Source organism: Xiphias gladius, chromosome 3 (assembly GCF_016859285.1).
Source record: "Xiphias gladius isolate SHS-SW01 ecotype Sanya breed wild chromosome 3, ASM1685928v1, whole genome shotgun sequence".
Classification (NCBI taxonomy): Eukaryota; Metazoa; Chordata; class Actinopteri; order Istiophoriformes; family Xiphiidae; genus Xiphias; species Xiphias gladius.
Window position 1 is genome coordinate 18,752,728 of NC_053402.1, and position 15,607 is coordinate 18,768,334.

At 40.4% G+C, this 15,607-nt stretch overlaps 1 protein-coding gene across 4 annotated transcripts; it reads right to left on the reverse strand.

Moving 5' to 3' along the window:
* Positions 1-546: 546 nt before the first annotated feature.
* On the reverse strand, positions 547-14,203 carry map3k14a (mitogen-activated protein kinase kinase kinase 14a). 4 transcript variants are annotated; one of them, XM_040124224.1, is made up of 17 exons: positions 9,542-9,654; positions 9,322-9,408; positions 7,266-7,532; positions 7,085-7,166; positions 6,689-6,911; positions 5,960-6,349; positions 5,732-5,866; positions 5,503-5,632; positions 4,946-5,074; positions 3,172-3,276; positions 2,916-3,073; positions 2,654-2,804; positions 1,954-2,277; positions 1,756-1,865; positions 1,354-1,492; positions 1,156-1,256; positions 547-1,033 (listed from the first exon to the last, which is right to left on the reverse strand). In XM_040124224.1, exons 3-17 carry the CDS (start codon positions 7,516-7,518, stop codon positions 872-874), a joined length of 2,592 nt encoding a protein of 863 aa, XP_039980158.1. In that variant the 5' UTR covers positions 7,519-7,532; positions 9,322-9,408; positions 9,542-9,654; the 3' UTR covers positions 547-871. The 4 variants fall into 4 exon arrangements, with proteins under 4 accessions (XP_039980158.1, XP_039980155.1, XP_039980159.1 ...); XM_040124221.1 differs by lacking the exons at positions 9,322-9,408; positions 9,542-9,654 and adding an exon at positions 14,154-14,203; XM_040124225.1 differs by lacking the exons at positions 9,322-9,408; positions 9,542-9,654 and adding an exon at positions 13,833-14,111.
* Between the last annotated feature and the right edge of the window lie 1,404 nt (positions 14,204-15,607).

Below are 15,607 nucleotides of genomic sequence, written 5' to 3' on the forward strand. Positions count from 1 at the left end.
TTTGATTTCGATACCGCTCGTGCAAAGGTAGAAATTTTTGCCTGATAACGGTGGTGGAGGACAGGTCAATATGGCCACCCATGACCACTGAGATTCAACCTGTGGGGTCGTGGATATCCATAGCACATGTCATGGAAATCCAGGGTTAAAGTACTTCAGGTAACTTCAAGTAAGACTTTTCAACCTTTTAAGACTGTAGTGGGCCAAATTGTTCAAGGTGAAATTTTAATGAGTAAAGCTGAGGAATTAGTTTGGCCAAACAAGATTAGCCTGACAAATAAGTGACTACTTAATATTTTTTTGTGGGCATAATTTTGATTTGAGGCACGGAGCCTAAAAAGAAAGACTGAAACAACATCCAAACAGCATTTAAAGCCTAGAAATGGCGATTATGCTTGACTTCATGTGATATTATTTGGACACAAAGTAAATCCCAGACATGGTAATTAGAATACAACTGGAATTTTGATGCTAACTCTGTGGATTGTGAACTAATTAATCAATGAATGCAGTTTATAAGTGAGATCAATAATGTATCACACTGCATAGTTCAGTGTACTGTTTACTGACTCCCATGTTAACATGTTATAAGAACAAGCAACAAAGAAACATCACAGTATGCTCAGCACCCTGAGTTGTGGGTACTTAGAAGACAAAAAGCTACGTAACAACTCCCATTATAGCATTTAAAAACATGAGGCAGTTCTGCTAAAAAGGCTTTTCAAGTGGATTTTTTTTTTTTTTACCCTTCATGAATGCATTGCACAGTAAGACAAATGAAAGGCACATCTTTAAAGCAGTTCAACACGAGGCGATATGATCAAACGGCTAAGATGACTCTGCGGCTGATGGAAGGAGAGACTTGTCGGGTCTATCTCGTCTCCAGTACTCCGTCTCTGATCCTCCACTTCCAGGCGAGGCTGAAGTCTGGAGCAGGAACACAGCAGAGCTCCAGACCAGACTCCTGCACCTCCTCATCGTGAGCAATCTGGTGGCCCTGCTGGGTCTCCAGAGTAAAAACTCTCTCAGAGATCTAAAACGGAGAAACACACGTGAGCATTTAAACGACTAAAACCTTGCCCTTTACAAACACTGAAACGGACCAGCATGAATTGCTGCCTTCACACATGAGCGTGTGATGCTGCTAGCCCTCACCTGATCACTGATTCCAGTGGCGATGTGGCCCACCTTCACCCGGCGGGTCTCTCTGATCCGGATGCTTCTCCTGCTGAAGTCTCTGATGCAGACATCCACCCCTGAGCCATTCGCATATTGGAGAGGAACACGATGTGAGGGAAATGGTCTCACATGTTACAATTAAAAGAAGAGAAATGTTAATGTTTCTCATCTCACCTTCAAAACAACAGGGTGGTGGTATCTGTGTGTGACCCAGCAGATCCATACTGAAGACCTGCACATCTGGCTGACTGTTGTAGGAGAAGACACCAGAGCTGAAATCGTCTCCTGGGCTCAGGGACCAGCGGCCAGAGTCCTGGGATACATTAAAAGAAAAACAGAGACACAAGCCAAACAATAAGTCTGTTAATACTTCAGCCAAAAGGGATGAATACTAAAGAAGCTAAAGAATTTCAGGAGTATTTTCATATTGAATTATACTGAATTTTGCATCTATGTGTAGCAAGACGATGGTAGCTCAGATCCTTATTTCCCAGTAATCAATCTCACTCCAACCATTTATCTTCTGCATACTGTGAAGTAAATTAGAGCTGCACTCAGTTGTGTATTTTGGGTTACCTTTTTGTCCCACGGTTCCCAATTCGTATAAGCTTCACTGCTGAGACAAGACAAGAGCTGCACCTGCATCTCAGCAGACTGAGGCTGGGACAGACTGCTCAGGTAGAAATCTGCAAAAGAAAAACGTGAGAACCGTGAGCAGAGTTCAGACGAACACTTGACTGGACACAGGAAGCAGAAGACTGAGAGGTACCCCACCTCGCTCCAGTTTACGCAGCTCAAGTTCAGACACAGTGGTTATCTTGTTGCTCCTCTTGTGGTTTGGCTCAGGGATCAGCATTTGTGGACAGAACGGCGAGCCCCTCTTTGACTCGTTAGAATCAGCCTCCTTCCCTTCCTCCTCATCATCTAGTTCCTCCGTCCTCCTCCCTGCTCTGATCACTTTCTCAACAGACTCTCGGTGGTCCACCTCATCGTCATAGTCAACACTGCTATTGATGAGTTGCAGGGAGTCAGGCGGTTCGTTGGCAATGCACAGGGGCTCGGTGTAGGGTCCCTTCACTGGGCTGGTGAGTCCTCCAACTGCAGTCAAACAAACACAGTACATTAACTCTTAACAAACTGCTCGTGATGATGCATTCAAGGGCGAAATTTCCACTCGGGCTAGGTCCCTACACTTTTTTTTTTTTTGGTCTCCCTCACTTTTAAAGTCTCAAGGTAATTTTCTTACTGCAGTTCCTCTCAACGTTCTTCTCCGTCACCATGTTCCAGATGAGTCAAGATTTAAGTTGATAAAAATGTTGAGATGACCTTCAACTATTACCATAATGAGCTCAAAGAAATAAGCTAATGAGCAGCAGCAAGTGATGCGGTGAGCGGTTAGTTATTAGTTATTTGCTATTAACCTGTTATTATCCTCTCAGGCAGGGTTTTCGCTTCTCAGTGCAAGCTTAGTTACCTTCACTCAGAGCTCTGTCAGTTTTTTCTTTGAGGACAGACGCTGATGCTCTCTTGGCTGGATCCTTCTGGAGTCCTGCCTTAAGAACTTCAGCTGTGAGGGGGCTACAGTCAGGTGGGATCTCTCTCAGAGGCGGAGGCTTGTTAGCAATCTGTAACCGTCACAAAAAGGTGGACTGGGTCATGGTTGGATATGAATACCGTGAGGAGCAGGCTGAACATCTGGGTTGAAACAGCAGGGTGTGGCTTCGTGTAAAGGATACCTTCAGGTAAAGTATACAGGTGTAGTATCTCGTCCAAGGTTGACACCCGTTGAGCATGTGCAGTAACATACAGCAGCTGCTCCACACATCTGCTTTGGCTCCGCGGGGTTCCCCTTTAACGATCTCAGGGGACATGTGGGTCTCCGTGCCCTTCAGATCTGCATTGAATTACATTGGGAAAACAATGGATTAAGACCCGGAAGCGGATAAATTACACATCTTCCTAACTGAATTGCTGCCGTTTCACAGTGTTTACCGTTGGACACACTGAGGCTCTGTCCCTGATTGTCGAGTCTCTCTGCGTGTCCGAAGTCGCACAAGAAGGTGTCTCTACCGTCCTCCGACAGCAGCACATTGTCAGCTGTGGGAAACAAACAGAGGCAGTCATCCACTGCATTAATCTGCATTAATCTGCTTGGGTCAACATTTGTTGTTTTTAAATGTGCTCTATAAATAAACTGACTTGACTTGACTAATCTTGACACTGCTCATTGCTCTCAGTGACAATTGGCTGATTTCCATGACTTGTGCTGTGTAGTTTAGAGTATCGATGACATAATTGGAAACTGGGCAGCTGCACAAACATAAAACGGCCTACAGACAAAGGAGCCAACTAAAAGGGAAATATGAAATCACTGATGGACAGCTGCGGTCGAAAAAAGCTTTAATGTGGAATGAATGTGGAGACTAGTAAACAGGCAGGAGATAAAGAGATTTTGACGTTACTGCCTTGTTTTTCCTGAGGCATTACAGACACCAGGTGGCGCCTGAGCTGCGACAGCACAATCACGCTTTTTGTCTGCCCTTCAGTTTTTGTCTGTTTTTTTTTTTGTTCCTCTAACGTAGTTCCCTGTTTTCTTTTCCTTTTTTTAATACCTTTTAGTTATACCATACCATTTTAGTTTCATCCTCTGCCTTCTCTCTGTCCTTGTACTTTTTCTCCTGTTGTTCTCTCTCTAACTACTTCCTGCCCCCCCCTCCGTTTCGATCGCTCCCTTTTTTTTCTTGCTCTCCTGATTCTGTGCACATGCGCCGTTTCTAAAGAGCAGCGGTGAGTCACACTGTGGGAAATTCCCAGCTCGTCTTTTTCTCTGTGGTAATCTGGTTTCACAACACAGGTGCTGAAGATCAAATCTAGACTGTGTGACACTTGTGTTCCACACAACAGCTGCACAAGGGCACAGAATCCTCTGATGAGAACTTATTAAAAATCAGACTTGATCTCTCTGTATGTTTTTGTTTTTCACTAGGTACCACAAGTAAAAGTCAAGCTGACGAATTTAGTTTTGCTTTGTTTTAATACTTTGAGCTGTGCAATTACTGCTGTTGAAATTAAGCTTGAAAGTGTTGATGGGCTCATTCCAACATCTGAAGTATGTGTTTCGGTGTAATCACTGTTGTTACTTTTTTTGTCTTGACACTTACAACCAAATTTTAGATAATTCCTCGATCTAGAGGCAGTGGATTGTATAAAAACAATTTTTACAAAATTATAGAGTGGCAGTATCTAGAAGGACACTGGAATGTTACTATTCATTGTTGAAATGTAGACAATAAAGACATAAAGATTCCGTTTTCACTTGTTTTGGGAAAAAGGTAACAAAATCTGCTTCTTGGTTTGCTTTTGCTTTATTTCAGAAAATCTTTTTCTGTTGTACCAGACAACAAAAATATTACATATAGGAAATACTGACAACGGTTTAAAGACTTTTGAGAGACGTATCTCTTTAGATATTGGTCTTAATTTAGTTAATTTGAGGTTACACTTTGTGGCTTCAGGACAAATTGAAATAAAAGTCCTTTTTATGTCTGTAGATCTTTATAATAGTGTTGGAGGGATTTCAGATATAACTTATATGTCAATCAGTAATTATGAGGCTAAAGGATACACCTTCAAGAGATCAAATCAGTTTTCATAATGGCACAATCACCATTCGTGTTTTGACTTTTTAGAATAACTCAGACGAGACTTGAACATTAGTTTAACTGTTGTATATCTGTGAAAAAGCAATCTGTTTGGTATAACGTACCTTTAATATCTAGGTGGACCACTTTTTTCTTCACCAAGTACTCCAGCGCTGTTAAGACTTGTGAGTGGTAGTGGAGACTTAAATCCTCTGGCAGCCTGCCACGCTCGGCTATCAGCTGGCCCAGAGAGCCTGGAATTAATAACAGATAAGGTCAAATCAGGACAAGGACTATGTCTTGTTAAAATTTACCAATGCACGGTATCTGATTCAAATCTTCCTTCTGCTATTATGGCCTGTGAAGAAACATTTGAAGCAGAAGCAGAGTTTGCTGACAAAGGAAAAAACTGTGAGGTTTGTCATTGTGTTTATCGAGCCTGCATCTCCCATTACAGATGTTTGGTGTAATTTTGCTTCAAGGAAGCTCAGTAGTCATATCTAGCATCCCAGAACCACCCACTTCCACATCTCGACAGCGATCACATCCCTATTTCTGTACTCTCGAACTTTGTTATCCTCACAGTACACCTACTGAACTACTTTCATCCTCCTTCTCCATTGGAACAGCAGCAGTGAGTCTTGTCAGAATGTGCTTTGTGTAAAAGGGAAGAAATGTTTACCAGATTTGTGGTCCATGAAGAGGACAACATTGGGCCCCTCTCTGACCACTCCAAAGAGCTCCACCACGCGAGGAGATCTGAGGGCACTCCACGCACCCACCTCCTCACTGCTGAACCTCTTCAGGGCGATCTGTGATGAAACGACGGAACAGATGATTAATCAGTCGCAGAGAACACTTTTAAACCAGGCAACGGAAAAAAATAAAGAGTGGGATATGCTCTGTGTTACCTTTTTGACCGCAAATCTGAAGCCTGTGTTGACATCTTGAGCACCGTGCACTTCACCATAGGAGCCTTCCTTGATAAAATGTGAGAGGACAAACTCCCTCCCTTCCTTGTACTCAGAGTCCACAGGCTGAATTTTCTGTCAGGTAAAGAGAGAAACAAGTTAGTGTGGTTGAACCACATTTTAAACAGAAAGAAGAGCGGACGTAGACTGAAGTAAAGCAGAACGTACATCATTGTAAAAGATTATTCCCTCGTTTTGGACAGAATCAGCTGCTGAGAGCTCATCTTCCTCTTCCCTTGCATCCCTCTCCACATCTTTGAAAAAGGGCCCTGCGTAGCATGAGTCCCCCTGACTGACGCTGCCCCTGAGGCCAGCAAGGGCCAGCGAGCAGTCTCCCAAGCTGCTGAGGGAGTCCGAGTCGCTGCCCTGCCCGATGAGAGAGAGACTGGAGAAGCGGTCACAGACCTGGTCCCCCCAGTTCAGAAGAGAGCAGCTGGAGCCTGTGTTGTAAATCTGTCGGCTGTAGAGAGGAGGCCCTCTGTCCTGCTCCTCTGAGCTTTCGATGCTGCTACAGCAGGAAGAACTGAGGCGGCTTCTCCCTCCAAGAGATGACTCCTCCTACAGGAGACAAACAAAAAGCTTTGTCGATAAGACTACATGATGTTTACATTCTCATGTGTGTTTGTCCAGAGGGCTTTGTCTGAACTCAGCGATCCACCTCCACAACACAGGAAAGCTAATGTCTGCATGGGAATGTCTGGAGATCGAGCCTCCGTCTGCCAAAGAATGTTTCAATTTATCCTTGAAGATGATTCACAAGGAAAACACTGCGAGTACTCTCAGTTCTTTTAATAATACAAGGGTTTACTAGGTACCACCCTACTTCTTATTTGCAGTTTCAATAGCTTTTTCACATGTAAGTCTCAATGATATGTGAAGAATAACCACAGTTCTCACCAAGATCTGGACCAGAGAACTTCCACTCTCCTGTTCAGGGACTCCAGAAGGCATTCGATGTCTGTGCCGCTGCTTCTCCCTCCTCTTCTCCAGCCTATTCTTCCCCTTCCGCTTCTGTCTCTTCCTGTTCTTTTTTCTGGGTTTGAGCTGTGCGGATGAGCTGCTCGGCTCCTGGACGGAGGCCGTTGTTGGGCACGCCACGTTGTTGTGCTCTGAGGAAAGGCTGATGCAAAGAAAAAAATAAATAAATAATAATAAAAAAAAAAAAAAACGAATCCCATGACATCCCAGTATGACAATATGAATCCCAGACATGGCATTAAACAATTCAGTAAAACTGAGGTAAATGAATATGAAGTTTGAAATGCAGGCAATGTTGTCAAGGTAATGTCATACCTGCTGGTGAAGCAGTTGGGGGAGGCAACAAAGGATCGTTCGAAACAAGATGGACTAAACTCTTGGGAGTCCTGGGTTTCACCTGAGGGGGACACGGTGTTAATGTTAAATTCTGTCCAGGCACAGTTATTTGATGTGTTGCATTATTTTTTTTTTTTAAAAATCAAAAAGATATATTTACATTCAGCCTGGGCAATGATGGTGGAGGTCTTCAATGGCATTTTGCCTACTTGCTCTGCAGTTCCATGTGTCAAGAGCTTATTTAGTAGAGGGTTTAAATGTGGGTAGCCCATTTTGCTGTCCTTCCCCTCCTCTTCCTCCTCCTCTGTCTCCTGGTCAACGGCGGAGCAAGATGGGCATGACCCTTTCAGCTCAGTCTGGGGTGTCCCGGAGAATGGTGCTGTTGAGTTGAAAATCCTCTGCCTCACCGCCATTTCATCTGCTGGGTCTGCAAAGAGAGAATATCACAGGCAACTGATAAGTCGAGGGCTTTCTCCACGATCGCATCCTATTTTCAGATTCTGTCTTCAACTTAAATGACCAAATTAATGCCAAATAAGAAATAATTGTTATAATAACTGACCACATATGCTTAGAGCCTCTGTGTGGCTCTTTTCTGAAATCTTGGTGTAATTTTTTAGGAAACCCTCAATGTTACCGTCTCACTGAGAAAGAACTGATCAAATATGTTTGCAGATTACTGGAGTTGACTGAAGACATACAGACTGTGTTTCATGATACTTTTTAAAATGAAAACAAGTTGGGCTGCAACTAATGAGGCGGCAATTAAACTGTCAATTATTTTCTCGATTAATGGGTCTGTCTACAAAAATGCTGAAAACCCAATGATTATCATATATGTCAAAGAAAACCATCTGAAAAGCCCTTTGAGAAGCTGGAAGCAGGATACATGTATGTATAGTATTTTTGCTTTAAAAACATTTCTTGAATGGTTATTTGATTACTAAAATCACTACTGATTCATTTTTTTCTGTCCATCAGCTAATTTATTAATCAACTTATCACTGCAGCTCCAGTTTAAAATATTTTACGATGGAAATGCAACGGCAATACATTTGTCTGCTCTACAGACTGCACGTTTAATCGATTTTTACCAAAATCAAAACTGAATTAGTTGAACATGTGACACAGCACAACAACACATCCTTTCTATACAGTACATCACATGGTCCCTGCCTGAACTCATCAGTGAGTGACCTTTATAAATATTGTGAAGTTTGTGAGAACTGCTTCCCCATATTGCAACAAAGGGTTTTTTTGCTGTCGGCTAATGTGAAAAAACTGGAGAGTGACAACCTAATATATACTGGTTATTTTCAAGTTAAAAGCTCCACTAACTTTAATGTATTTGTTTGCTGGTTTTCATTGGATTCTTAATTCAGTTCTTAATATTGGTTTGTTTATTTTAAGGGGCATTCGGCTAATACCACACGGCCTAAGGCACAAGATCTTTACTCTTGTCAACAGAGATATGCACACACTGCAATGCGACAATGACAGGTTTCGTACTATGGATAAGTACATATCAATCTGCTTCTTTATAGCTTTTTAAAAAAGTTTCACAAACTCAACTGTGCCCTGTCAGTTCAGGAGCACGATGATCACTTGATGATCGAAATGACCTGAAATTTTGAAAGTTTGCGGTCGGCAGATAATACAGGAAACTCAACGCTGGCCTTGTGTTAACAGTTGCAACTGTGTTAAACGCAAGTAACTCTTTTTCAGTCAGAGGAAGAGAACTACTGCACATTAGGCACGGCCGAGCTGAATTTCCAATAGAGATTTGCATTATTGCCTGCCTGTGGCTTGGAGAAAGCAATGTAGTGTATCACTGTAAAATTGACACACTCAAACACACTGCTTTCAAGTCAGCCCTGGTGAAATACATTTGAATAAGGTTCGAAAGGCACAAAGAAAATTAGAACTAGTAGTATTAATAGTTGCAGCATGTTGCATCACTGTGTCTGCTACACTTGATCGCAGCATCATACCTGTCACTCAACTTTTAACTCTTTTTGCACATTTACATACAGATATTCGTGACAGAGGTCCTACAAGAATTAATCCTGAGATCTTGAGTAAAGCGATCGCTTGGCTGCCATAAAAATACCCCAGTAATAACTAGCAATAATAAGACAAGTAATACTAAAGAAAACCTGACATCAAACTGTTGTCAAATTTCAATTAAAGCTCTTTAAGTTCAGTAATGTCATTACCTTGTGTCCCGACTTCATGCACTGCAAGATTATCTAGTGCGAAGCAATTCAACTGTCAACTTCCTTCTTAAGACGCTGCAACCGGTGCTGTGAAAGCACGGCGCAACACCACACCCCAATGAATTTACGTGGAAAGGAAATAGAGAAAAACCCACTGCAATAAACATAACCAAAAAAACAACTCTGTGTATGTGTGAGGCCAAGGGGTGTGTAGGCGTACCGACGGATGCCAGTCTGAACTGTGATCCGCTCTCCCGCTCTGAATAACCTGTCTTCTACATTAGGAAAACTAGGTGCTCTGTGTGTCTGCCTCGTCCTTCACGGTCTGATTCTCAGCAATGTCTTGGCTCGGCCCCTGTTACTCTGCTCTCTGCTCTGCCTGATGCTGGCTCTCAGCCAACGGGGGGGGGGAGGAGCTGGCTGACAATGACTTATGGGAAATGCATCTCCACTTCCCCATATTCCCCCCTCCCTCTGTTCCCTCCACCAGGGCTGGCTTACTTGCTCTTCCCTCTGACTAGATGAAAGGATGAAATGTTTGGTTATGCTTTTGATGATCAATGTGAACTATGGACAGTGACAAAACCAGAACGTCAGCTCTCTCCAGCCCACGCCTATCAAGATATTGTCAATTTTATTTACGCTAAGAAGAAATGATGGACATCATCATTACAGAGTAGTATCAAATTCAAATTAAAAGAAGAATATGGGCGAATAAGATGTTCGCTAAAGTCAAAGTCAAAAGGTCTATGCATAACGTTAAAAGAGACACTCTGCAATTTGGGATGAGTTTCTGATCTTCTGCACACACCCACAACACTAAATGAAAGGTAAAGAGTTTTCTGACCTCTCATGAGCTCTGACATCCTAATGAGGATATTAGCCAGCTAATTAATTAATTAATACGCACACACACACACACACACACACACACACACACACACACGCACACACACACACACACACACACACACACACACACACACACTCTCCACTATATATCCTGTCATTAAAAGTAATAACAACGACAATGCAGCTTTCTTGAAACAGCAAACCACTCACTCTCTTTTTCAAAACAAATGACAATCTGATATCTGATATTATGAGGTTCTTCTTATGGAAAATATTTGCCCTCAGGAGATTTTGGAGCAAGCTTATGAGCTGTCACTTGAAATGTGAGGTGTTCTCTGTATCTATCTGCAATAATCTCGGTTGCTTTTTTTTTTTTTTTTCCCAGCAGCAAAACTACTTACATATATCACACAGAATGCAGGAAATTCAGAATACCGCTTGAGAGGCTCTGCTACAAGTCATAAACGAAAAGCTAAAGTTGCTCACTGCTTCCTTCGTGATAGGAGACTGTTTATTGTCATGACAACAATATCTCAGATTCTGGAAACTGTTGTAGCCAGTTAGGATTTTTGTTGTGCTATTCTATTAGTCGCCGGCTGATTCAAAACTTTTTCAATTTCTAGGAAAAAAAGGGAAATTGAAATGCCATGGTTCATATTTCCAGCAACAGTGATTCTTTTTGAATCAAGAGAGTAATACATGAGTAGTAGGTATTAGCTGCAATAGCCACCATGGCTGAACACAATATAGCAGTAATATGGCAGCATATAGTGAGATAATGCAATTTGGGATGCAACTAACAATTATTTTTTATTATTGATTAGTCTGCCAAATATCCTCTCAATTAATCCTTTTATCTATACCTGAAACAATTTCTCGGTTAGTAGATAGATTTATCTGCAACTATTTTCATTATAGATTCATAATTTAAGTAATTTTATGAGCAAAAATCCATCAGGTTAAGCCTCTTGAATGTGAACATGTCCTGGTTTTCTTCTTTGATAGTAAACTGAATATCTTTGAGTTTGAGACTGTTGGTTGGAAATAACAAGACAATTTTAAGATGTTACCTTGTGCACTGGAAAATTGTGATGGGCATGTTGTGCTATCTGCTGACTTTCTATACACAAATTGATTAAATGAAAAAACAATGGGTAGATTAGTCGATAACTAAAATAATCATTTGTTGCAGTTTTAGTTTGGTATTCAGTTTATAGTGATAGAAAACAGACATGAAAAAAAAAACAGACGAGTAATTTATTATCAAAATAGTAATTACTTTTCTGTAAATTGAACACAATCCAATACAACACTACCACTAACTGCTGCCTTCAAATCTGCAATCAAGCTGAATCAACACTTCTCTAACAGTGTCAACAAAAACCCGAACACTATAAGCTTCACAGAGATAAGCAATAAGAGCTATTGCAAGGCTTTTGCATTGGTTTACATCGGAATGTACATATTTACCTAATTAACTTGCAGCTGAGATTAAACACACAATGACCTTAAGCCTTAAATACAAGCGGGTGCAATCCATTATAATCTAGTTTTGCAGAGAAACCCTGAGCTTACCGCCACATACAGTCGGTTGCTCTACTGAGCCGACTTCTGCTGTACACCCACACAGATTAATGAAATTCCAAAGCTTTTAGTAAGGACACTGAAAAGGGACTCAACCTGAAGTTGGCCACAGAGCACACACAGCTGAGCATTCCGCGAGGGAAACGCCGGCTGCTTCATAGGAAAATGTCCTGCACCACACATGTCCAGGGCATTTACAAAAGCTGCACACTTTGATTGCATAAACAGGTTAAAGTGCTACTCACAGGATTTAGTCACACCTTTTTCTGTCTCTTAACAACTTCCCCTTATGTCCTCACTGTTTACTACAATGAAAAAATAGGTTTTATTTCGGTAAATAACCCAAAAACGATTCTATGGCATGTCATTCAGTATGGACGGTTACATCATGGAGTCATCTCTGCCCTCTGAAGATGTTCTGTAAATGAATTGTGGGATTTTAAAAAAAACAAAAACAAAGATCATTTTCATTGACAATTCTGGATTAGGTAAGAAAATGTAAGGAGACATTAAGATCTCATCTTGTTAATTAATATTGCTGTTTGTCTGAATACCTCTGGGTTTTGAACTGTTGGTCAGACAAAACATGAAATCTGAAGACGTGTCCTTAAACTTTGGGAAATTATATTGAGCATCTTTCACTATTTTCTGACAGTTTATAGACAAAAAGATGGATTGATTTATCTAAAAAATAATGTGATAATCTAATAATGAAAATAATTATTAGTTTCAGCCCTACATTCAACATACAAATGTGAAAATTGATCAAAAGCGCACATCCCCTTCCATATCACTAATAATAATGGAAAAAGGTCCAAAACGCATAAACTGAACATAAATGGAGAGAAAATTCTCATAAAACTAAATTAGATGAGTGTAAGGCTACAATTGATGATTATTTTCATTATCAATTAATCTGCCCTTTATTTTCTCCATTAATCGCTACAGAAAACACTGAGAAACGTCCTTTATTATTTCCCACAGCCCAAGGTGGTATCTTAAAATGCTTTGTTTTGCCTGAACATAACCCAGAGACATTCAGTTTACTGTCACGTACGACAAAAAAAAAACGCATCAAATCTTCACGTTTGGGTAGCTGTAACCAGCAAATGTTTGGCATTTTTTATTAAAATTTGACCAAAATAAAGCGATTTATTGTAGCAGCTCTACATGAGTGGTGGTATTATGTACATTGTATTCTAACACAGCTGTGCAGTCGAACTCCTGTACAGTGTCAAAGGGTAAAGGAATGGCAGCCTACTTTTTTTTTTATTTGGATGATGTATGTAGTGAACAGATTTTATACAAATAATTTCCTGCACTTTCTCTCTATTTTGCAGATGAAAGGATAATAGGACATTTGCGCTAACAGGACACCACTAGTTTCTCCTTCAAAAAAAGGACCCGGGCCAGGGCTGCTTGGCTGTAAATGCAGGCCAGGTATTTGACTCTGGGCCAAAACTGGTCCAGTACGTATGTGTGCCATGCAAAGAAGCAGCACCAGAACTTGCTCTCAACTTACAGCACAATACCTGTGAGGGATGACTGATGTAAACCATTAAATCTGGCATATATGAGCTAATGATGGCTTAATTAAGCAGATAGGAGCTGACAGTGGCATAACTTTAAACAGATCAATACTGGACAACATGAAATGAACATTATAACTTCTATTATGAGGACTCCTAGCTACAGTTGGTAAATAGTGAGGTAAGAATAGTCAGAAATCACATCTTTTCCCCGTTTTCTAATGTATTACATGTGTATCATGTCTCCGAATGTACTTTTTGCATCCACTGGCATTCTTCTTTTATGTTTATTTTCGGATTATCATAAATGGTATTTCTTTTTTCTTAGAAGTGAGACAAAGAGGTCATGTCAGAAGGCTTCCTTTAAAAACAAAAGCGTCCCGCCATAGCCGGTACTACTTCAAAAACTACAAGCGGGGGAAAAGGAAAAAAAAAAGAGTTGTTTTAATCAGAGACATCTGGCTTCAATAGGCGTATGTGCGGTTTTAAAAGAGTTTGGTGACCTGTACTGACAAACTTACAGTAACAGCAGCCTATCTAACCCACCTTTTTGTGGTGCCGATCGTTGTTTTTATCGTTTTTTCCCCATGTAACATCCATAGAAATCTAACCTATATCTCGCATTATGCTTTTACTTCTTCCGAGGCTATACAAGCGCTCTCAGAGAGCTAAAATATTAACTTCCTTCTCACCGCCATTCCACATAAAACTTCGCTCGAAATGTTTCTGCTATTCGCTCAGCAGTCAAAGATTTGACATAAGAAGTCGTTGTCTCGACTTAAAGCGGGAAAGACTGAGGTCACAAAATTGTTTACCTGGCTAAACAAATTCATTTTATGGTAATTATACAGTGTATTCTTCACTTACCGTGCTTCCAAATAGTAGGCGTCGGCCGATGGCGATCATCAGATCGATGTCTAGCTAGAATAGTGGCTTCCGGTTAAATTTCAAAGTAGAAAATATGATCCTTTCATTTTACAATAACAGTATTAAAAGGAAGGAAAAATAATCATTAATATTATTATTTTTCACTTACTGAACTGACACATTTTTACTGTTGCTCGGGGTCTGAGTAATATTTTTGCACGATTTTTTGTAAGTGACATTATGCTTTTAATTTGACGCAAAAGCCTCAGTACTTCCTGTATGCGCCTGTTTTTAATTTGACAGTTCCTGAAGCTAGAGAGAAAGGAAGGGCTTATGAGGTGTGAAAAAACTGAGCAGTGACCGCAAAAAAAAAAAAAAAAAAATGTTGTTGGGCCCCTACTGACCCCCACTAAACATTGTTTCATTATTTCCCCAGGCACCCAGAAACAAACCAGAACTCTAGACCTAAAATGATTAGCCTAGTTGATTAATCAATTGGCAGAGTGTTAAATGGAAATAATTCTGATAATTCATTAACTGTCTAAGTTATTTTCAGTCTGTAAAGCAAAAAAATGTCAAACATTCACTGCTACCAGCTTCTCTATGCTAGTTTACTATGGGTGTCTGACTGTAAGTCAGAAAAAGTAGAACAATTACAGTATGTTAACTTGTACTTCAGGGAATAGCGATTGGGATTTTTCAATATTTTTTTAAATCTTATATGCTGAACATTGATTACTGAAGAAAATAATTGTCAGACGTATTGATAATGACAATAATTGTTGGCTGCAGCCTTACAGTTCTCCTATGATGAAGTCATACATCCTTCCCCCTAGGTTTTCTCTGTGTTAATTACTTGACACAGAAAAAGATATAGCAGTTTGATAAAACACAATTTTACAACAAATGAGCTCAATATAAACTACAATCAATTTAGGTATTAAAACTAGATAATTTTTTATAGACCCGACATGGGGGATATTGTACTTCAGAGGTACAAATTTCTACCTAATTTTTGACTAATTGTATTATGGAGGCCCAAATGATATGCAGTGAACCAGCGGCTATTGGGGCCCCTGGGCAGTGGCTGGCTTTTGCCTGCCTGGTTGGTAATCCAGCCTTGGCAAAAGTGTTGACAATCAGACACTCAACTCCATAGATCAAATGTTATCCAACCATGAAAATGAAAGAATCACACTCATTATGTCAAAAATTCAGTCATGATTAACACCTACTAAAACAAGTCTCCGTGTCTTGCAACCTTTAATCACACAATTTTAAAAAATTGCTTAAAGTCATATCTAAAATCTCCTACTTCTATTTGGCATATAATCCCATATTATATTTTTTTGGAGACTGGACACCTAAAATTTATCTTACTCCATCATTACAATATTGACAGGCTGTGTAAAACTGTATGCAGTAGATACAGTACACTTATTCTAAATAGGATT

What these genes read in the sequence shown, in the direction of transcription:
- map3k14a (XM_040124221.1), bottom strand. Translation starts at nt 7,518, where the DNA reads ATGGCGGTGAGGCAGAGGATTTTCAACTCAACAGCACCATTCTCCGGG. An exon ending in GAATAATCTTTTACAATGAT is followed by an intron (nt 5,867 to 5,959) that starts GTACGTTCTGCT and finishes TTTACCTGACAG; the next exon opens with AAAATTCAGCCTGTGGACTC. An exon ending in TGACAGAGCTCTGAGTGAAG is followed by an intron (nt 2,278 to 2,653) that starts GTAACTAAGCTT and finishes GTTTGACTGCAG; the next exon opens with TTGGAGGACTCACCAGCCCA.